This window comes from Protopterus annectens, chromosome 3.part1 (genome assembly GCF_019279795.1).
Source record: "Protopterus annectens isolate FY-2018-M chromosome 3.part1, PAN1.0, whole genome shotgun sequence".
Classification (NCBI taxonomy): Eukaryota; Metazoa; Chordata; order Ceratodontiformes; family Protopteridae; genus Protopterus; species Protopterus annectens.
Genome location: NC_056732.1, coordinates 734,075,786 through 734,100,713, shown reverse-complemented (window position 1 = coordinate 734,100,713; position 24,928 = coordinate 734,075,786). Strand labels below are relative to the sequence as shown.

Here is a 24,928-nt window from a genome sequence, read left to right as displayed (position 1 = left end):
TACAATCCATTCTCCCATTGTTGGAGAAAGATGTTTGGATGTGCTCCATAGATCTCAAGGATGCCTATTATCACATACCGATACATCAGGCGTCCAGGAGGTATCTGCACTTCAGCCTGGGAGACAGTCATTTCCAATTTTGTGCTCTGCCCTTTGGTCTCACCACAGCCCCAGGGTGTTCACCAAGTGTTTGGCAGTAGTGACTGCTCACCTGAGGAGTCTCGGATTCCAAGTGTTTCCCTATCTGGACGACTGGCTCCTGACTGCCACCACCAGGCATCTACTACTAGAGAACCTACAAGCCACCATCTCCCTGGGTGCCTCCCTGGGAATTACATTCAACTGGTCAAAGTCTGTCTTGCTGCCTTCTCAGCGCATAAGATTCATAGGAGCAGAGATAGACTCAAAATTAATGTGAATCTCCCTTCCTACCGAAAGGATACAAACATTACAAGATCAAGTCCGAGCCCTGCTTCTAAGATCCAAAGCCCCAGCCAGGATGGTCCTACAACTTTTAGGTTCAATGTCTGCCACGGTTCTTCTAGTCCCTCTGGCAAGGTTGCACATGAGGATTCTCCAGTGGCTATTATCGACACAATGGTCCTTTCAGGATCTCCCCCTCAATCATCACATACTGATTACAGAAACGTGCAAACGGGACCTCCGCTGGTGGCTTCTGCCATCCAATCTGAATCAGGGAAGACCCTTTGTTATCCCCCCTCCGGTGGCCACCTTGACAACGGATGCCTCCCAGACGGGGTGGGGGGGGCATTGTCTGGGCAGGTCAGTTCAGGGTTCTTGGCTTCCGAACGAGACATTTCTCCATATCAATGTGTTGGAAATGAGGGCTGTACTTCTGTCCCTACAAGCCCTCCACAACTTTCTCCCTCAAGGCATTATCGCCATCCACACAGACAACATGTCGGTGGTCTGGTATCTAAACAAACAAGGAGGGACCAGATCTTACCCCCTTTGCAGAGAGGCCATGAGGGTGTGGGAATGGGCAGTGGCTACCAAGCGCTTCCTGGTAGCGACCCACATTCCAGGCAAATCCAATGTGTTAGCAGACAGACTGAGCAGGACTATTCTTTCTCCTCACGAGTGGTCTCTGAAAGAAACAGTAGCAGCTCAGATTTTCAAAAGGTGGGGGATTCCGTGCTGCGACCTGTTTGCAACACCACGAAACACGAAGTGCAAAAGGTTCTTTTCCTTGACACCGCATCAAGGGGAAACAGCTACGGATGCTCTAGTCCAACCTTGGCCAACAGGACTGCTTTATGCTTTCCCTCCGATTCCACTCCTCTCCAAAGTCATCCAGAAAGCTTCTCAATTGGGGTCCACAATGATTCTAATTGCTCCGTATTGGCCTCGTCAGGTATGGTTCCCTTACCTACATAAATATACCCTGGACGGTCCTTGGTTCTTGGATCTAATACCGGACCTTCTGGTTCATCAATCGGGACAACAGCACCAGTCCCTTCACACTTTGAAATTAACAGCTTGGCTCCTCCACTTCCGACTATAGTCAGAAATCACACCTTGGACCCGGAAGTTATTCACATTTTATCTTCAGCCCACAAACCCACCACCAAGAAATTGTATCACAGTAAGTGGAAGAGGTTTGCTATCTGGGCTCAACTCAGAGGCTTAGACCCTGTTACTGCCCCGATACCAGAGGTCTTGAAATTCTTAACATCCTTGTTTAATCAAGGATCTTCAGTCTCTACTATTAAAGTGCAACTAGCAGCTATCTCCAAATTTCACGATTCCATAGACCCACCTTTGATGAGCAGCAGATTATGTAAAACTTTCATGAAAGGTGCTGTGCTTTTAAGACCCCCAGTTTTTCATCCTGCACCTCCGTGGGATCTTGATTTAGTACTTCGTGCCTTAACATCTTTCCCCTTTGAACCGGCTGCTACATGTGAGTTGAAATATCTGTCTTGGAAAACTGCCTTCTTAATTGCAATTACCTCTGCAAGAAGAGTTTCAGAACTTCAAGCCCTATCTATCAAACCACCGTACTTGATTTTTCACAAGGATAGAGTATCACTTAGGCCTAATCCATCCTTTGTTCCAAAAGTTTGTTCTAATCTCTGTCTCCAACAATCTCTAGAGCTACCAGTTTTCTTTCCAAAATTTTCAAACAAAGCGAAATACACATTGCATACATTGGATGTTCACAGGCAATTGCGCTTCTATCTAGACAGGACTCAACAGATTCGAAAAACAGATCAATTGTTTGTGTCCTTTTCAGATAATAAACTGGGTAAAACCATCACTAAAGCTACTATTGCCAAATGGATCAGAGATTGCATAACTCAGGCTTATTCCTCTTCAAATAAACAACTTACAACATCTGTCAAAGCTCACTCTACTAGAGCTATGGCTACCTCTATTGCATTCCATTCCAAGCTCGCTATTTCTGAGATTTGTGCTGCGGCTACTTGGTCCAACCCGCACACTTTCATTTCCCACTATAAATTGGATGTGGCATCTAAAGGGCGAGCATCATTTGGTTCCACGGTACTCAGGAGTGTTTTCCAGTGAGCCACCCAGGATTTAGGTGCTAGGGACGCTGTCCCATCAGTCAGAATGTAGGCGAGATAGGATCACATAACATCTTTTAGTTATGTACTCACCATAACTTCATATGTTTGGGATCCATCTCACCTACATTCCTAATACCCACCCTCCTTCCCCCTGCCTTGGAGATCAGAAGAGATTGAACGGTTTGAGTTCTACTGTTTTATCTTGTATCATCTGTCAATGTTATATAAGCAGTGCATGCGTGTGTGCATGTATGCTTACAAACTAGATCTGGGGGACTGGTAGTGGTGCATCCTGGGATATAGTAAGCTCAGCCAATAAGAGACTTCGCTCTTTGGCATAAGCGTGCCGAGTCGGAGCCGAGGGATCGGCTCCGAACCCATCAGTCAGAATGTAGGCGAGATGGATCCCAAACATCTGAAGTTATGGTGAGTACATAACTAAAAGTTTATCTAATATAGACCCGAATTTTCTATTTCCCATCCACTCACCAAGATTTTTCTTGAAGAGGGCCAGAGAGGTGTTCTGCTTGACATGTATGGGAAGTCTATTCCATACCATGGGCAGTCTCTGGGTTATGAACCTGTCCCTCTAGCATGTTCTGTTGATTGTGGCAATGAGGTTAAGGTCTCTGGAGCATGTGGTGCAGAGGGATTGGGATTTCTTTAGATGTAGCATTTCTAACAGAGCTGGGTCAGACATTTCTCTTTCATTTCTCTCTCAAACCCCTGGCAAGACTTATTTTGGTTGCTGGAGTCAGTGGCTTCTTCAATCACTCTAGTTGCTCAGGCTAGATTTTACATGAGAGACTACAGTGTACTTTCTCTGCCCATTGGCCCATACTGTATCAACCCATGCAATTTCCAGTTCATCTAATACCAGTATGCAGGTATCATATTCACATGTGGTTGACTTCCCCACTAGTGGTTTTAGGTCACCCATTAATCTTTCAACCCACTAGTGCAATAGTGAGAATGGATGCCTCCTTTCTGGGGTGGGGAGGCATTTCAAAGGGTAAAGGGTCCAACACACATGGACAACTTCAGAGCCCAAACTAAATGTCTTGGAGATGAAGATAGTCGTCCTAGTAATGCAAGCCTTTCAGGATTCCCTCCCCAAAGGTGTGATTTCCATCCCAATGGACAACATGGCTGTGGTCTAGTATATAAAGAAACATGGGGAACCCATTTATATCCACTGTGTGAAGAAGAGATGAAGGTTTGGCATTGAGTAATGTCTTCCAAACACTTTCTAGTGACAACGCACATCCAGGGGGTTCCAGTGCTTTACTCAACAAGTGAGCAGATCCATCCTCCTGCCTCAAGAGTGGTCCCTCAATTAGTCAGTGAAGACCACAATCTGGAGTCAGACATTTTTACTTTATTTATTTATTTTACATTTGTTAACCATGAACACAGGTCCATTTTCAGTGGAGGCCCGGGAAGAATGCCTCCGAATACACAATACAGTTCCAAAGAGACAAAACAGTAACATATATAAGGAAACATAATAATATACATATAAAGAATATAATTGAGTGCAGATAGCTCCAAACACCAATGCAGTTCCAAGCAGACAAAAACAGTACCAAATAAGAAAACAGTGTCATACATGTTAAGAATATATTTGAGCATAGTTAGTAGAGATTAACAATGTCTAAATTTTTCTGGCAGTAAGCCAATATCCATATAAGTATAAAAATATATATATATTTTTTATTACAAATGGGACTTGGGGAGCAACCATTTGATACTAAGCAGATTACTAGCAACAGGACTTGGGGAGCAACCATTTGATCCCTAGAAGAATCCTAGCAGCAGTGCAGTGGTATGGCCTAGCCTGTGGAGTAACATGAGCAATGCCAGTTATTTATGTAGTGGGTTTTGAGAAGTTTTTTAAATTTGGAAGTAGAGGTGGTGGAAGTTAAGTGGCTTGGGAGTGAATTCCAGGTTCTGGCAATGGAGCAGGCAAAGAGAGATTTACCAGCATCATTTTTGTGTTTTATGACATTTATGTGGTTCTGATAACTAGATCTTATGGTTCTAGTGGTGGTATAGGGGTGAATTAGATTCTGAAGTGCTGGGGTTTTGTCAGGAAGGTAGTAGAGCTTGTGAGCTATTGAGAGTCGGTTGAGAAGGAGTAGTTGAGGTAATTCAAGCCAATTTAGTTGCTTGAGAGGCATCGGTAGCAAATTTGGAAATCTTGTTGTAGCAGGATTTCAATTTTAGTTCATTGTGGCGAAGGTTAGTTAAGATAGGGGAGGCATAAAGGAGAATGGATAAGAGGTTAGTCCTTGCTAAGGTGGCTTTGGTAGGTTTAGTGATGAACTGTCTGTTCCTGTAAAGGAGACCGAGCTTTTTGTTACCTTTCTTAATTGTTTGGGCTATGTGTATGTCAAATTTTAGATTATTGTCAATTTCAACACCTAATAGTTGTGTGTGTTGTTGAAGTGATTTGTATGGTATCTTTAGATATTATGGCAAAATCATTATTTTGTGGAGGAGATCTACCTGGGCGAAAGAGAATGAGTTTTCCTTTTTTTTTTTTGGGATTAAGAATAAGTTTTTATGTTAGTGAACCATGATTCAGCTAAGGAAAAGTTTTTTTGGGTTATGGCTTTTAGCTCATGTAGGGAGGGGGAGGCACATATAATAGTTGTATCATTTGCGTATTGCACTACTGAGGCAGAGAGTGAGGATGAAGCTATCTGGTTAATAAATAGTGAGAATAGCAGAGGCCCTAGGATGGACCCTTGGGGGACACCTATGCCTACTGGTAATAGGGGGGACAATTGGTCTTGCCATAGAACTGCCTGCTGACAGTCTGATAAGTAGTTATTGAACCATGATATGGTGGAGGAGCTTATGTTAAGTGAAGCTAGACTTTCTAAGAGCATACTATGGTTCACCATATCAAAGGCTTTTGATAAGTCTAAGAATATTGAGGATACAAATAGTCCATTTTTTCTATGATGATTGACAATGTTGGTAAAAGAGAGTAGTGCTATGGGAAGGTCTGAAGCCATGCTGGGATATGGATAACAGGTCATTCTTTAGGAGGTACTGCATTAGCTGGGAATGAACAACCCTGTCTAATATTTTTGATAAAGGTGATAGGATTGCAATAGGGCGGCAGTTGGTAAGCTCAAGGGACTTACCCCCTTTGTGCAGTGGTATAATATGTGATATTTCCCAGGAGTGAGGTACTTTGCATTCTAAGATTGACCTATTTATGAGAATGGACACTGGGTAGGCTATAGCTTCAGCTGTTATTTGAAGGAAGTCTGCAGGTAGATTGTCAACTGCCAGAGTGGTTGGTTTCAGTTTTTTGAGAAATTTAGCAATTGCCTTAGTAGGGACTGGGTCCAGGGAAAAACTGGAGGAGTTGTTTGTTGTACTGAAGTGGGTAGAGGTCTCTGTTGGTAAGGGGCTGTTAGTAGTATTTTTGGTATTGGCTAAAGCTTGGACTGTTTCAGCAAAGTATTTGTTAAATTGGGTGGGTATGTTGTCATGTTTGTTTGGTAGTACAGGGGTAGGAGTGGTAGATTTTCCTGGGTGCAGTAAAGTTTTTATAGTGACCCAGAATTTCTGAGGGTTGTGAGCGTACTTTTCCTGCATGGTTATATGGTAAGTAGTTTTGTCACATTTTATTAGTTTTTTAGCTTTTTTGTGGAGTGCTGTTTTTTTGTTTATGAAATTGTAACCAGGCTTTGTCCCTTTCTTTCATTATGGTTTTAGTATCTTTTGTTAGCCATGGGGCATAATAAGTTTTGATTCTAATGGTTCTGGGGGGAGCGTGGCAGTTTAGGATATCTAGGAAGGCTGAGTTGAAGCACTGCACAGCGTTGTCTAGAGGTAGTTGTTTTAAGGGAGTTCAGTTGCAGCATTTTAGTGAATTGATTAGGTCATTAGCTCTGAAGGTCTTTCTGTTACGTACTACTCTAAGGATGGGTTATTTAATGTAGTGGGATCGATTCCTAATTAAGTAGGTTGCTTGATGGTCACTCAGACTGTCAGGAAGACAGCATGATTGTTGAGCTAGTGTGGGTCTGATAGCAGAATCCAATCTAAGATGGACTGGCATTTGGAGGTTTTGTCAGTTCTTGTAGGGCAGTTATAATTTGGTTAAACCCATGGAGGTTAATATGGGTGGTGGGATTTTGGATGGAACAGTCAGACCAGTCAATATTAAAGTCACCTAATAGTATGGTTTCTTGTGGAAGGGAGGATGACATCCAGTTTAGTAGGCCTTCCAGTATGGTAGTATTATTACCTGGTGGGATACATCCACCTGCAATAATTATGTGTTTGTTGGAGATGACTTTTAATTTGGCTAGAATTACTTCTATGTCTTTTACTTCTTGGGAATTACACTCAAATTGTTGAAAAGTGAGGTGGTTTTGGAATAGTATTGCAACACCACCTCCCATTTTACCTGATCTGTCTCTATGTATAATATTGTACCCAGGGTCAGTAATTTCATTATTGTAGTGTTCAGGTTTAAGCCACGTTTCTGTTAGCACAACAACTTCTGGCTTGTATAGAGCTAGTAGGGCATGAAGGTCCCAGGTTTTGTTAAGAATGCTTCTTACATTGATGTTTAAAAGGAGGAGAGATGAGGATAGCCTTAGATATAGAGGATTTAGTTGTTAAAAGGTACTGTGGTTAGATTTGTTGGGTCCTGGATTAGGATGAATGTCCCCACAGCAAATAAGTTTTTGGAGGAGGTATACATAGACTTTGTTTAGTTTGTGTACTATCTTAGCCTGTTTCTGGGAGGACGGAGTACTAGTCTTGTATTTAAGAGTATTATAAAGGGAGGGAAAAGACTGGGTGGAGGAAAGGTCATAGGGTGATTTAGGAAAATGTCCTTTTTTCTAGGACTGGTTGTGGAATCTGTTTGCATTGGTGGTGGGGAGGTTGTATTAAGGTGTGTGTGGTAGGAGGAAAGGATTGACAGAAAGAGGAGAGAGAAGATAGTTAATGAGGAACATAATACTTTTAGTAGCTGGGTGTGATGTATATAAGACATGTTGAGTTGGAGGATTATTTGGGTTGTTGTAGGAGTGATAGTAGTAATAGTAATCAGGTGTTGAATATGGGTGTGGTGGAATATTCAAGTGGGGGATAATTGGTTAGGTTTGATTGGTTAGGTTTGATTTGCTAATTAGGAGTTAGTTGTGTTGGGGTGTGGTCTATAACTATAAATGTAATTGATGTGGGGGGTTGGTGGGAATGGGGGTAGGGTAGCGGAGCAAAGTGAGCGAAGCAAACGGAGCGGGGCAGCACCTTCCTGTAGGTTCAGCAAAGTAGAAAACTATCAGTAAGGAGGTCAGATACTTTAGCACAGGGGAGAGAATGCCATGATTAATGTCCTGGGTTCCTGTTTTGGCTTAGGTTTTACACAAATCTAAGCAGAGGAACTGACAGTCTCTAGGCTGGGAACAAGGCTAAAGAGGTGAATGAAAGAGATTATGGTAAGGAAAGGTGAAAGTAGGGATTGTATGTGGGAGACAGAGGTCAGAGGGAGGATACAAACAGGTACAGATATGAGGGACTGTGTCAGTAGGAAGCCATGAGAGTAGAGGGAAAGAGCTAGCAGAGAAAATGGATGGGTGTAAGGTTATGTGGGAAGGTGAATGACTTAAATACTAGAGAGAGCAGGAGTAGTGGGGTGAGGTGCACAGGCAGTGTTATAGCTGACCAGGGGCAGTACTTTAAAGAGGCATACAGTAGTCGCAAAGTTATATTCTACAACAAGTGGGTATAGAATGTTAGGAATACTGAATACACAGTGTAACATACATTGTAAATATACTGCACTGTTGCTGAATAGGAATTCCACCAAATGAACAACACTTATAAGGTGAGTGGATGGTCTTCAAAGCTGACTGGAGTTAGCAATGTTCTTAATTTGTTTGGTGGCAGGGACATTGTAAATATACTGCATCGTTGCTGGATAGGAATTCCACTGAAGGAACAACACTCATAAAGTGAGTGGATGGTCTTCAAAGCTGAATGGGGTTAGCAATGTCCTTAATTTGTTTGGTGGCAGGGACCTGGTCAGCTAAACACACAACCGCACTATGGGGCAGACAAGATGGAAGGATGCTGCAACATCTTCTCATCCTCTTCCCAAATGTAGCAGTTACTTTGCCCCAATACCCCAAAAGGGGCAGTCACCAAGGGACACTCTGGTTCGCACTTGTCCCCCAGGTCTCCTCTATGCATTTTGCCCCTTTCCCCCCTCATAACAAACTTTGTAGGAAGAAGCACACTTATTATTTTAATTCTTAATCCTCTTAAAATGACAACAGTCGCTTCAGCATTTACACTTTGCTACAGTATAGATTAGACAGACAGAGAGATAGATGGATAAACAGATAAATAGAGATAGAGGTGTGTGCATTTGTGTTCTAAAGAATTATCTTTAGAAAAGGTGTGTGTGTGTGTGTGTGTGTGTGTGTGTGTGTGTGTGTGTGTGTGTGTGTGTGTGTGTGTGTGTGTGTACATATACATATATATTTATATCTATATATATATCTATATATATCTATATATATCTATATCTATATATATATATATCTGCAGTGGTACAGCGGTTGGGTTGTTGCCTCACAGCAAGAGGTTCTCCCATTCGATTCTCAACTAGTGTGTAGGAAGTGCTTTCTGTGCGGAGTCTGCATGTCCTCCCCGCGGACGAGTGGCATCCAAAAGACATGCGTGAATGGGTGTGCCTTTGCTGAAGGTTGGGTGTCAGGCTGGCAACTCGGCACCATAAAAATTTACTGCCAATCATTAGCGGACCGGAGTTCCACTGTGGCGACCCCTAACCGGAAAAAGCCAAAAGTCACAACAACAACAACAACATATCCCTATCAGATGATAGAAATTTCATATGACTGAAACTCATTTGACTGAGACCATAACACTGAAATTTCAAAATACTGAAAAATCACTCGACTGAAACCCATAATACTAGAATCTTATAATGCTAAATTTCAACATACTAAATTGTAAAGTGGACGATATAGGTGGGGGGCTATGCCCCCCACTCCTCCCAACTATATATACTAACTCCAGGATTGCACTACAGTGGGGAAAAGGACATATACCTCCCACCTATTCTGGTTTTATATCGTCCACTTTACAATTCAGTATGTTGAAATTTAGCATTGTAAGATTTCAGTATTATGGGTTTCAGTCAAGTGATTTTTCAGTATTTTTGAAATTTCAATCTTATGGTCTCAGTCAAATGGGAGTCAGTCAAATGAAATTTCTATCATCTGATAGAGATCCATATATATATATATATATATATATATATATATATATACACAGACACACACACACACACACACACACACACACACACGCGCGCGCGCGTGTGTGTAAATATATCTAGATAGAGAACAGACAGAAGCAGATTTTCAGGGCAAACTAAGGCAAACAGCTCATTACTGTTTATGTTGAACTTCACTCAGTTTATGTCATCTGGAGCTCCCCCTATACAGCTTGCAAGCATTTCTACCAGTGGAGCAGTACATTCCTTAGAGACCCTCATCAGTTTTCCCCGCAGTTCATTCCAGCCATACCTTGTTTTTAGTGGCCTAGAACTCACTCTGTTGTTTTGTTGTTTTAATAACTTCAAAGGTAAGTAAGTATTTGCAGGTAAAGGAGTTTTGGTCATCACAATGACTTCTGTTAAAAAGTAGCCTTATCATGCTTTAAGTAATGTAGATATAGTCACTAAAGGCCCATTAGGATAGACACTTCATATGTCTTTATTATCTGGGCCTTGATCCCAAGCTTGAGATTTGTGTTTTACATGGGACTTTAAGACTATCATCTTGATCCACTGACAAAGAATGTAAGGCAGCTGAGGAAGCATGAAGTGTCAAGATAGGTAGTAGGATGTACACTCTGGGACAGATAAAGAAATGTTTACATTAGATTTGAAACCAGCATAGTCCTAATTGCAGAGAACATCATGGGGAACAGACTGCCATGATTTAGTCACATGTACAGGAAAGCAAATGATGATTTAGTAAAGCAGTTTTGGGAGAAAGGCAAGAGAAGGAGAGGACGTCCTGCCAAAAATGGAAAGCCTGCCTCAGAGAAGACCTGCAACAGTCAGATATGATTGTCAAGGAAGGTAGGAGAGTGACACTGAATACAGAGTGGTGGTGGCAGCTGATGTGACACCTCAGCCCCATGTAAAACTGGAAAAAGAAGGGTGATGAAGTTGACAACTTATTTCATTGGCAGCACACTATAAATAATGCATTAGACAGTAGCTTTCTTCTTCAGTGTAGCAATACTTAATATACTGCAGAGTTTTTCTTTTTTAGAATCTCCAAGTTGTAATACTTAAGTATTGTCTGATTCTGCTGTTAAAAGCTTGGTGGCATTATCTTATGTTCAAATATCACCTTCTGGGCTTCTCCCTATCTACTCCAGAAAAGAGAGGCCTTGCCCCTGACATTTTACTTTCACTAATTAGAACTATGAATTTCTGGACTACTAAATCCATCATCAATAAACAGCTTATCTTCCTCTTTGATACAGAACATGGACTACTGTTATTGAACACTGGGCTTTTGATGACATCATTATTTATGGCTCTTTTACTGCAACCTTTGTCAACAGTTCTTCTTGCCTCTGACAGTCTCTCTCTCTCTCTCTCTCAATCTGTCTCTATCTCATCCACATTTTGCCTAGATCAATAAAAACTATAATAGTGTTGTTGTTGTTGGTCTTTTCGGTTTTTCCCGGTTAGGGGTTGCCACAGCAGAACTCCAGTCCGCTAATGATTGGCAGTCGATTTTTATGGTGCCGAGGTGCCAGCCCGACACCCAGCCTTCAGCGAAGGCACGCCCATTCACGCATGTCTTTTGGAGGCCATTAGACCACGGGGAGGACATGCAAACTCCACACAGAAGGCACTCCAGCCGAGAATAGAACAGGAGAACCTCTTTCTGTGAGGCAACAATGCTACAACTGTACCACCGCGGTGAAACTATAATAGTGTATGTTTTCCAAAGGAAGGTGGCAATCCATAACTTTTCATCGTAAAATGTTTAGGATAAAGAGCTCTGCTATAAACAGATCACAGGGAAAAAGGGGGGTGGGCAATGCTTTGATGGTTGCTCTGCTTATATCTGTTTTCTCCATTTAAGGACCACTGTTTACTGACCCACTTAGGGCCACTGGTGAGGAGATGGATTTCATGTTTTTTTTGTGTGAGAGGACCCACAGTAGAATGGCAAAATATCTGGCTCTTCCTGGCCACCTGATAGGGTATGTTTAATTATGCTTCTAGTCTTTAAAGACCAACCAGTCTAGATAATACCTGTGAGTATGCCTTCTGTCCCCAGACAGTTTAGACAGGAAGTACTGTCCTTCCAAAGGATTTTTACTTTTAGGGAAGTATCCTTCAGTCTCTTAGGTGGTCTCAGTGGCTTAGCAAGAGAGACAAATATGCCAGGATACTTAAGTGATCTTCCTCCACATAGAGAATTTAGAAGGTTCGATCAGTGATGGAAGACAGTATACTTTGCATCCATGATGAAATGAAAATTATCAACTTAAACAGCCAAGTACTCCTAACACATACTGAAAGGGGGATGAAGACAATGTTCATGGCTAAGGAAAAGCAGAGTTTAGTAATGGTGTAACTGCCCTGTTATGTACTTAGTGCTCAGGTCATACAAACTGAATGATGCCTAAGCTTCCTTCACAGTGTTTGCTGTTGATTTTAGGAGGTAAATAGAAATGGTGTTGGACTTCATGCAACGGTCCATCAAGAAGCCCTCATGCCCTAAGTGCTCTGTGTATTGTTTTTTTTTGGGGGGGGTTGCCTTATTTAGTCTAATCTAGTATGCATATAGAGTGTGCAAGTAGGAGGTACAGTCACTGCATGGTCAGTGAACTCTGAAGACTTCTACGCTTCTCTAAAAGAACATTCCATGAGATTAATATCTCTAAAATAGCCCTGGGTGCAAAAGCAGTAGATTCTGCCTATTCAGTAGCAGGAGGTGGCCAGGAAGTTGGCTGTAAATGAAAAGAAAATCGATGGCCCATCTTCATATTGACCCTCTGTTTTACCATTTGTCAGAATATACTGTGTCAAAGAGAAGTGCTACCACCATGTCATTTCAGATTTCTACAGATCATGGGGTACAGCTTGATGGTGGCCATTACCAATTCACACATACTCTTGTAAACACACTTCTGTAATAACTCCTATGGTCAGAAATGACAGCATTACATACTGTATATAGACTTCCACAGTTTACTATCAGTTGTGATTCAACAAAATGAGTTTTAGTCAGTTGAGGTCAATGGACATTCAGTCAAATGACATAGACCCATAGCCAGCCTTAGGCATAAGCCAACTAGGTGGCCTTCTAAGCGCTGATCTAGCAGGGGTGCTTTTCCAATAAACTAGATGGTGTAAATAGACCAGAATGGGGGCACCGGGTGGTGTGGGTGGGTGATAAGGTTGCCCTTTTGCCTAAGCCCTAGCCTGCATAGACCCCAAATATGTATACTTGTACATAACTATATTTATATCTATCTATATAGTTTGATATCTATAGAGAGAGAGAGAGAGAGAGAGACAGATTCATATAGTGCACTTTTTGTGGGGTGCACTTTTTAAACTTGTTGTAGGGTAATCTATTATGGTTCCTCTTTAAGCTACTTCAGTGGCTTAGGAAGATTTTAGCTTGGTTGACTGACAGAGAAGCAGGGAAGGATGGGCATTTCCATTCTGGGTGGGAGGATTTTTTTGGGGTGTCTCCTACAATGATCCCTGGTGGAGGCTGGAGACATCACTACTGATAGAAGTGGTCCAAGGGGGAGAGGACAGGGACATGGCTAAACTGCTGCAGAGTTTAGCAAAAAGACACACATCCCCACTGCATGCTCAGCCCTCAGATTTACCATGGGAACTGTGTGTAAAGGGGTAGGTCATAACTGAAATCCGCCAAATGGATGTAAATGGCCAGACACCCAGGGCAGCCATAACATTTGTGATGGCCTCAGGACTATCAGAAGAAGTCAGAGGAGTTAGGAGTTGGCTGGTAATGGACATGGAGCACTGGGTAGGGAGCTGTAGGGTGATGTGATCTGGAGAAAATAATGTTTCATTTTTAAAAATTGAGCTGTTTTGTGATTGTACTTCTGATCACAAATCAGTGCCTTTAGACACTGAGCCATTGAATACTTCCAACCAGTCACCTTGATTCCTCTTTTCTTTTAAAAATCTGCCTCATAGCTTGGTATCCCTTTTCTAATCATATATTTAAAAATGTAAAACTGTTTAATTTAGCATTTGATTATTAACATTTAAACGTACTGTGTATTTATTTGCTGAGACTACAGTATCGCATGTAATGTTATTCCATTACTTTTTTTTTCCAGCTGCAACTTATCAAGTGCCAGAAACTGGGCAGAACTACACACTTGCAGCAGATGTGGGACTTCTGACCAGAAACATTAAAATCATTGGTGAGGATTACCCACAGCTGATAGAAGAATCTTTTGGGGCACGTGTTCTGGTCAGCACATTCCAGTACAAGGGTGTTCAACTCAGAGGTATGGCCCAATGATAACGTGTTTGTTTATTTTTCTACATATGTATATACATTATAGAGTGCTTCCAGAATGCAACCAAGTCATTTAGGAAGATAATTCATTTTATAACATGATATAAATATTGTAGCTTTTCAAATATAATTAAAATAGCTCACACCTTTGAGCAACTTAACCAAAGAAACTTACTTAAACCAAAAAGAAACTTCACAGTGTGGAACGTGTGAAGTTCAGTCCTTGGAATATGTTATTCACCTAGTTCATTAATAAAAATTGAACTTTAAAATACATACTGCAAAATAATAAAATAGCAGATAGTCCACAGTTGAGTTAAAAATAGAATATCCTTTACTAAAACAGACACACAAGCAATCCTAGTTGAGTATAATGAAGACCATTAAGGGCATTCATTGTTTACATATAATCAGGTTATTTGGAGTAAGGGAGTGGTTACAGAGGGTGGTTCTGTTAAGAGCAATAAAAGCATTAAACACATTCCTTTAACCAAGTCCCCCTTCCCCCTTAACACCACAGTGTAAACTGAAACTGTGCTACCTTAGAACCAAAACTAAAAAGCTAGAGACAAATTAAAATATATAATATAAGAACAGCTTATTAAGGCTAACCTACTAATGCAAAATTTATTAATTAAGAAGCCAACTCACTAAGAAAATGACTAATTAATTAACAAGATCTACCACTAGACATCTATCAGAATAAATATTAATAACTTATAAAATGAAACACTTTTAACAAAGATTACTTTCATACCAAATAAATACTTCATCAGGTTTGTATGTAAAAAAACATTTCTTAATATTATTGAACATGTGTATAAATCTACAAGTGAACACCTAAGTAGGCTGAAACCCATAGCTATAATTGCTAAGGTGGAAATACAATCAAAAATGTTAAAAAAGTAAAGCATTAAGGCCCTGGGGATCTGTTTAAGTGTGGCATCTAACTAAGAAAGCACTTAGTTTAAATGAGCTGATAAGCTGGGTAAGGTGTGACCATAACTGACATACTTCATGCAGTAGCTGTTTCTTGCTGCACTTTGCTCAGATGTCGTGTCATTCTATCAAACCTCTCAAATTGGAAACATCAAAAATCTGGACAAAGGCCTATGAAAAATAGGCACAAATGGCCAAAAATCTGGGTGGTGATTAACATAAAATTTGCTTGCATAGTTGTGTAACCCCACCCACTCCGATGGAATTGTGGGATGCCAATATTCAAACAAAAATTGAAGAACAGACAAAATAATAAACACAAAATAAAACCAAAACACTAGCATTTTATTTATATTAACATTTTTACTGGATAAAACTAAATGCAATTTTCTTTTATGAAAATATAATTATCTGCTATACTAATATTAAATAAAATATAACCAGAACAATACTGTATTATTTATATTAATATTTTAACTTGTAAAAAAATTGAGCTTGTATAAAACTAAAGCACAGGCTACACAGCTGTGTTCCCAGTTTGCCACTGTGATCCAGTGACCAAAAACTCCTCTGTCTACAAACATAGCAAATCTGCCGGGCATTGTCTTTAGTCAAACACAAAAGGAACACCCACAGGGGCTGAAACAACGTAAAATAGAATCTGACACCACAAAGCACAGTTCAATTTCCACTGTAAAGCAACGTTGAAGACTGAAACAAATTATCATCCACGATTGTAAATAATATTAATTTATTGAAACTAAACCATGACTAAGCGCTTTCGCCAGCAATCTGGCTTCATCAGAGTCGTTCATTTCTCAATTAACTGTTCTTTATATCATATGCACTCAAATCCCATTGGAACAAATCCTAAAACACACCCACCTATACAAATAGCCCACATGATTCATAAATTTAAAAATATGTAACAATGTTAATACATAAAACTATTCAAAAAACTATTCAAAAATGTTAACAATGAACTAATGACAATTTTATATCTTATTAATGATAATTTCCTATTCATAAAAACCAATAGATTAATGTATCTAATGTTTACTTGTAGTAACTCGTTCTATTCTAATAATCTCATCCCTATATGCACATAAACGTAAACATTTCATAAAACATTAATATTTTATATATATCAGCATAATATCATTTCAAAAACTTCCTAAAAAACTTTAAAAACTTTTTACAATACATGTTGAATCAATGCAAATAAATCATGTCCCAAATGTGAGATATGTAAACTGATCAAATAAGTTGAGACCTCAATTTTAACATGGGTTTAATCGAAATATAGTCATTCAAACCCGGGGGTCTACAGGCATCCAATCTAAATTGCCATTCTGTTTCTAATGCCCCCACTTTGTTGACTATATCACCCCCTTCATCACAATCTAACACACGTCCTATCACAAAAAATGTAAATTTATTAAAATTCATACATTTTGTACTGTGCAAATAAAGTGCATTGTGCTTGTCCTTCTTTTTGATGGATCTAATATGTTCTGCGATCCTATCCTGCAACCTTCTTATGGTCTTACCCACATAATATGCCTCACAGGAGGAACATGACGCCAAATAAACTAAATTCTTTGTACAACAATTACATTGTCCTGGGCAGGGGATGGTGTACTTATAACCATACACACACACATAGGTACTCTCATTAATGTATCTACACCATCTACAAAAGCCACATCTTTTCATGATAGACTTAAACTTGCTCTTACTCTTTCTTTCCAAGATTCCTTTTAAATTTTCTCCCCTACTGTGTACAAAAATTGGTTCTAAACCCAGAATTTTCTTAATCTCATCACTTAACGCAAAATTCCATATACCTTTTATAATATTAATCAATTCAGGTGATTTAGGGTTGTATTTTACAATCATCTTGGTGTCTGATCCCTTTATTAAACCATCAAAATGTTGTTCTTTCATTTGTCCTAACCCAGTTCAAAAAAAAATCAAAAGAGATTAATCAAGTACCTATGGGTCTGCGTGTGTGGAAGAGACCCATGGGTGTAGACGAAGGCTCTGTTGCCTTTCATGGCGTCATGTTCCTCCTGTGAGGCATATTATGTGGGTAAGACCATAAGAAGGTTGCAGGATAGGATCGCAGAACATATTAGATCCATCAAAAAGAAGGACAAGCACAATGCACTTTATTTGCACAGTACAAAATGTATGAATTTTAATAAATTTACATTTTTTGTGATAGGACGTGTGTTAGATTGTGATGAAGGGGGTGATATAGTCAACAAAGTGGGGGCATTAGAAACAGAATGGCAATTTAGATTGGATGCCTGTAGACCCCGGTTTGAATGAATATATTTCGATTAAACCCATGTTAAAATTGAGGTCTCAACTTATTTGATCAGTTTACATATCTCACATTTGGGACATGATTTATTTGCATTGATTCAACATGTATTGTAAAAGTTTTAAAGTTTTTAGGAAGTTTTGAAATGATATTATGCTGATATATATAAAATATTAATGTTTTATGAAATGTTTACGTTTATGTGCATATAGGGATGAGATTATTAGAATAGAACGAGTTACTACAAGTAAACATTAGATACATTAATCTATTGGTTTTTATGAATAGGAAATTATCATTAATAAGATATAAAATTGTCATTAGTTCATTGTTAACATTTTTGAATAGTTTTTTGAATAGTTTTATGTATTAACATTGCTATATATTTTTAAATTTATGAATCATGTGGGCTATTTGTATAGGTGGGTGTGTTTTAGGATTTGTTCCAATGGGATTTGAGTGCATATGATATAAAGAGCAGTTAATTGAGAAATGAATGACTCTGATGAAGCCAGATTGCTGGCGAAAGCGCTTAGTCGTGGTTTAGTTTCAATAAATTAATATTATTTACAATCGTGGATGATAATTTGTTTCAGTCTTCAACGTTGCTTTACAGTGGAAATTGAACTGTGCTTTGTGGTGTCAGATTCTATTTTACATTGTCTTTAGTCATACAAGGTTGCTAAGGCCTAAAACTCCTTACCTGCATCCATCAGGTCTTTACCCTCCATCTCATCTTTAAAAACTGCTCTGAAGGACTTCCTAGCTAAAATCTGGCCATGTTCTTGCTTAAAACCAGGAGTGTTTTTTTTAATTTACTGTTGAAGCCTTGTCTGCATGCTGAAATCGGGATTTAAAGGGGCCAATAATGAATTCATGGCACCTCATTATTTTGAGCCCCAAAATGGGAAATACCGAGGAATTCAGTATAGCTGAGAGGTATGCATGCTATATGCCACATAGAGATGTTCAACAAACACACTGCCTTAATGGCATATAGGTAGTAGTGCCCTACTACCCTGTCACTAGCAGTCTACCATAGCTCCTTCCCCTGTCTGTCTGTGTATCGGTCTGTGGGTGTGATGGACTAATCATGTGAGACTACAGGGACTGGCTTTCAGAAAGATAGAACCCTTTTAGTTTTCTGGTGCCAAAGCCTTTCTCTGGATTTGCAGCTGCTGAGCTCAGACAAGAAACCTTTCAGGTTTTATTTCCTCCATCTGCCTTTTTCCATCAATGCTTGGATAGTGCATTCTTCTTCCACTTTGACTGTTTTTTTTTTCTGATTAAAAAAATGTGTGTATGCTTCTGTTTTTACTTTGAATAGTACAGTGAGGCTGATGCTGTTGACTAAAAGCTTCATTTGGAAGTTTTGACAAGAAAACATGCCGATATCGCAGAATTTTTTTTCTTTGGGGTTATGATTATTTGAGGTTACTAAACAGGATTACAGCATTTGGAATTATTTTTTTGTTTAAATCATGATTTTGGCACCATTTTGTATGTTAAATATTTATGATAGGTATGTTTAATCAGCTTCTGATTTATTTCTTGTCTAATACTCTTTTAGGCTACATCCACTCATTTTGACTGATACTAGACTCTTTTTACAAAATTAGGGGACTTTTGTATATGTATTTCATGTGTGGAACTGTTGTTGAAACTGTAATTTTCATCAGTGCAGTATTTAGAATATTAACTCCTGCAGAAATATACTTCAAGTTGCTTTTGGTGCCATTTTGCATATTAAAACATGTTTTCACTATGAGCAAATGAAATTGAATGCACAGAGGATCAGAATACCTGAAATCCATTTGCCAAAAAGCACACCTCCCTGAACTTATATGTGTGTGTATATATATATACATAAGGGAGTCACTTTCAGCATAACTCATGGACAATAATTTACTATAGAACTCCAGTCATCAGTGAGTTGAAGCTCAGGCAGTTGAAGCTTGGGAGATCACTCTTCGTCCACCAGTAGGGTACTTGGTAAACATTTCTGACAGAATTTTTTCATCAGTTTATTATTTATTTATTGTATAATACTGTTTCAGGATGTTTTTATTCATTTGGTGCTCAGGAAGTTTGCATTGTAACTTCCAATGGGTGGAGCCTAAGCCTTTTGATTGAATCAAATTATGTCTTCAAATTTCAAACAAATGTTCATATCTCTGGAACCATAGATGTTATGCAAAAAGTGTAAATGGCAAACTCTTCAGCAGAAACTATTTTTATAGTGGTAATATTCTTTAAGTTCTAGGTCTTAAATCAAATTTTATAAGCCATAGTAAACCCAGCAACTATTACATTTCTAATATTTTGTAAACGACTTACAATATCTTAGCAACTACTCAAGTTACACATATACTGTCAGTAGCATTTTTTCTATCTAGCCGAGAGCTGTCATACAAGGGTAAGGAGTTTTGTCTGTGTTACTTGGTTGTTGAGATATTTAGAAAAATGTGAACATTATGTCTATATAAAATAGATATCTTAAAAACAATAGTTAATATCTATTTGCCTGCACTAGATAGAGGTCAAATATTACTGCAGTTGTGTTTGCCACTGTGTAAGCTTTAAGATGAAATATTTTAAAACCTTGTACATGGCACGGTTTTGGAATTATTGATGCAAATATGAACAAGCAATATTTGACACCTAGATGCATCAGTAGGAGTTAACAGCAGATGCACCTGGAGGTGTCACTCAGATATAACGAGTTAAGGCATCAAAAGGAAATGGCAGGATGAGAATTCCACCAAACCTTTCCCAAAAAAGATAACATCATCTTCCAATCTATGACTATGCTGTGGCACTGCAAACATCTTTCCCAAGTCCCCCTCTGGGTACCCTATCTCAAAAGTTAGCTCTCAATAAGGCAGCTTGGCCTTCAGTGGTTTCCGATAAATGGGTGCTTAATATTGTTGGCAGAGGTTACAGGTTGCAGTGGAAGGAACATTCACACTTCAAGAGGTTCCCTCTTACCCCATGGATCAGACCTTGTTATTCCCACCAGTACTCCAGCAAAAGCTGAATTAAGGCATCATAGATGCGGTTCCACCTTCAGAAAGAACGAAAGGTTTCTACACCAGCATTTTGTTCCCAAAAAAAAAGAGTTGAGCTGTCATGGAGAATGGAGTTGTACATATCCTTTCTGACTACCTTTGTAGAGGTCCCCCAAGTTCAAGATGTTCACCCTGCAGACAGTGCTCCCTCTTTTGCTGGACCACTGCTTCATGGTGACCCTGGACTTGAATGGTGCATATCACCATATCCCCATTGCTCATTGCTTGAGGAGAAATCAGAGTTTTGTTGTATCTGGTTCTGACAGTCACTTCTCTGCATTGCCCTTTGGGCTATCTACTGTGCCTCAAGTGTTTACCAAAAGCTTTGTCTGGTAATGGCTCACTGCTGGACTCTTGACATTCGTGTCTTTCCCTTACCTGGACAACTTGCTGATCTGTGCAGAGTCTATATCCAAGTGTTTGGAATCACTAGAGAAGGTCTCAACCTTATTCTCCTACATAAGATTCAAGTTGAATCTTCAGAAGTCATGCCTGACACCCTCACAAAGACTTGTCTTCCTGGGCTGCTTAATCAACTCTGACAAAATAATGGCCTTTTTCCTGAAGACAAGATCCTGTCTTATCAGATGATGTTTTAGTAATTTAGGAATTCTTCCAGTGGAACTTCACCTCAGCAAGAGAATTCCTAAAAATTCTAGGACTTATGGTGTCTATGATTCTCATGATTCCACTCCCATATCCAAAAAGTCAGTGGTATGTTCAGAATTGTTGGAACCAGCACCTATATTCACTGGAATCTCATTTACCAGTGTTGCCCTTGATCAGAAGAGAGATACAGTTGTGGAGAGCACAGCTGAGTATCAATCCAGGACTGCCCTTCTTCCCACCTGTTTTGGCACAATCTGTCCAGATTTATCTGACTTCATTAGGAGAGCTGTGTCACTGGGATTGCAAGTGCAGGCTACTTGGGGGGCCCAGGATGCACATAAGCAAGGAAATGCTGGCAGTTATCTATGCCTTGAAAGTCCTTCACTACCTATGGACTCTGGGTCTTCTGGTAGCTACAGACAATACCACGGTGATGTGGTAGCTCAACAAATAAGGGGGTAAAAGGTCATACCCTCTATGACAGTTGGCAATAATGGCCTGTAAGCTGGCTCTAGACCATTCTCTGATGCTTCAGGTATCATACTTCCCATCAGAGCAAAATGTTGTGGCAGACAGATTAAGCAGATCCTGGGCAGCTAGCACAAGTGGCAGCTCAATGCAGTGGTGTTCCAAGATCTGGACCAGATGTAGGGAATGCCTTAAATAGAACTGCTCATTTCCTTTCAAAACAGACAGCTGGAAAAAGTCTATTCCAGATATCCTTGAAGCCATACTTGCAGGATAGATACTTTCTTGTTCCCTTGGACCGGCATGTTCCTGTATGCATTTCCACCTTTTCCACTGATTCACAGGGTATTTCTGAAGGCTCAGAAAGGAATCCCAAAAAAACATTGTGGTGGCTCCCTATTGGCCCAAGCAATCTTGGCTATCCCTTCTAATGGTACTGACCAAGATCAATTACCACAGAAATCTTTACACTCTGGATTTGCTTACACAGTCTGAAGGGCAATTGGTGCACTCCACTTTGAAGCAACTACAACTAACAGCCTGAATGATTCAACCTTGACTGCATTTAGGCACTTATTTCATGAAGATGTGCAACATATTTTAAAGGAGTCCAGAAAACCTGCCTCTTGAAATCTTATTTTTACAAATGGATAATGTTTTCTTATGCTAAAATGAGAACACAACTCTGGTCTTGAAATTTTGTGTGAGCTACTTCAGGTTGGCTTATCATATGTTTCCATTAAGGTGCATTTAGTGGCCATCTCTGCTTATTTGCCAATGGATCCTCCTCTTTCTTCTTCTCTTTTGGTAAAACAGCTCATGAAAGGGGTATTGCACATGAGACCACCTCACAACCAAATTCTTCCTTCATGGGATCTCAACTATCTTCTAGACAAATTGGCCTTAGCCCCTTTTGAACCTGCTGCTCAGGCTAGTCTAAAGTTCTTAACATGGAAAACTGTTATGCTTATTGCCCTGACATCTGCAAGGTGGCACAGTGGAACAGTTGCATGGATTTTCTCTAGGTTCTCCAGTTTCCTCCCACATTCTAAAGACATGCAGTAGGCAGACTGGGCATGAGCGTTTGTGAAAGTGTGTGGTGTGAAAGAACTAACGTAGCAAGGCTAGCCACCTGCAGTGTAAACCTTGGATCTAGATGACTGTCAATGTTAAAGTGACACCCTGACCCTAATGTGCAAAAATGGAAAAAGGGGTTATGGATGGATGGATGCATCTGCAAGGCAAATCGCTGCAAGTTCTCATGGTGGTACAACCTTATCTGATTTTCCACAGGGATATGGTGATGTTAGGTACTAATTGCTCTTTCATACCAATAATGGTCTCAGAATTCACTCTCAGTCAACTTCCCTGTGTTCTTCCCAGAATCAAACAATAAGGGAGAGAGGATACTTCATACTTGGATATGCATTGGTAGCTCGGGTGCTACCATGACAGAATGAAAGGCTTTTTAATTCCTATGCAGGGACAAAGAAGGGTTGTACTGTTGCTAAGCAAACCATTGCATGTTGTTTGTCCTCTGGTAATGTTTTTTTGTTACACCCATCATGGCAAGGTGAATCCAGGCAAGGTAAATGCACATTCCCAAAGGGCCTTTCTTCTGCAGTGGTATATTGGAAAGGAGAGAACTCTATTCAAGAGGCAGCAACTTAGTCCTCCGTCCATACCTTTATGAAGCAATACAAGCAAGATGCCTTTTCTAAGTCCAGAGCAGGCTTCATTAGAACCTTTCAGCAGGTGCTCCTGGTCCCTTATTCTTCCTCCTCCCAGGCTGTGTAAGCTTTGGGATTCTAACCATATGCTAGTAAAACAGTGTGTTTGTTGAACATAGTACAGTTGCATATGTCCTACTTATCTATAACAGCAGATGTTTGTAGAACACACTGCCTTACTGATGGTACCCACAAACCCACTTTTTGGACTGACATAGTTTGGGGTTGGAGTTGCCATTGAGTTATGCTCACCAGCCTTTTTTGATATGTGTGTGTGTGTGTGTGTGTGTGTGTGTGTGTGTGTGTGTGTGTGTGTGTGTGTGTGTGTGTGTGTGTGTGTGTGTGTGTGTGTGTGTGTGTGTGTGTGTGTGTGTGTGTGTGTTTATTTTGGTTCAGAACAGTAGGTTTTGTAAGCTTGAGTTTTCATCTTCTGTTCCTTCTGGACACTAGAAAATTGAAAGGGTTCTGTGTGCGGGTTTGAAAGGCAATCCCTGTACTCTCAAGTGATTGGTCCATCATACCCTCTGACAGGCAGGAGGGAGAACTTTGAGCTGTGGAAGACTGCAAGTGATAGGGTAGTAGGGAACTACTATCCATATGCCAGTAAGGCAGTGAATTTTACAAACATTTACTGTTACAGGTAAGTAGGACTTATGCAACTGTACTATTCATTAATTAGGCATGACGGTGTATCAAGGAATATTAGCATGTTATGCTAATGAGGAGATCTGTTGCTGTGAGACCTCTCACTAATGGAGCTCAGCAGTGGGAAGGATTGGTGTGGTTGTAGTAGAAGATTTGCACAATCTTTCCTACTGGGCAAAACAGAAAAGTTTTTTTTTTGTTTCGATGTGCTGATGTTGCTGCTCACCTGTGTATGCTGAGCAATGCATTAGAAAAGAAACCGGAATTGGGGCTTAATTAATATGATGGATTACTTCATATTCATATTCATATTTGAGTGGGTTATGACATATATAGAATTGTAATGATTGGTGTTGCACATAGCCTGCTGATAAAGTTATCTGCTCTGTTGATATCCTCTGACTCCTTTCTTTGTTGCCTGAATAAACTAAAAATAAATCAGCACTGTAGCTTATGGGTAAGATCTCTGTCTCACACAGCTAGGGTTTATTAATTTCTATTTGTTAGCTGGGGTAGTACACTGATACATGTGAGTCTTTAGAGGGCTCAGACCTAGAACATTGTTTAGATAAGTGACATTCTCAGAATTACACAGTAGATGAATGTTGAGGGAATCAAACCCTGGACTACAGGATAAAGCTCTTTAACAGATCCTTGCCTTTAATCTTTGTGCTTCTACAAGGGTTCATTTCTGGTCTTATGCCACTGTCTGTGTAGAGTTTTACATGCTCTACCCATATCTACATGAGTCTTCTTCATATACTTCAGTTTCCTCTCATGTCCCAAAAACATGCCAGTTGATTGACTATAATAAATTATCCATATATTTGTTGTATTTACCATTATCTCTGTAAATCAGACCATGATGGAAAAGGGCCACAGAAGGAACACTTCAATTGCCCAGTTAAATAAAATTAACTTGGTTAAAACTGGCAAGGAGCTAATGAAGACACAGGAGATTAAATAGGCCTAAATTGCA

General features: G+C 39.8%; 1 protein-coding gene across 1 annotated transcript in view; it reads left to right on the top strand.

The window, feature by feature from the left end:
* The window catches only part of LOC122797719 (fibrocystin-L-like), a 184,003-nt gene that overhangs the window by 113,701 nt on the left and 45,374 nt on the right, over window positions 1-24,928 (top strand). The window contains exon 7 of the mRNA XM_044066250.1: window positions 13,977-14,150. Within this exon, the coding sequence (XP_043922185.1) occupies window positions 13,977-14,150 (174 nt within the window). The remainder of the gene's footprint in view (window positions 1-13,976; window positions 14,151-24,928) is intronic.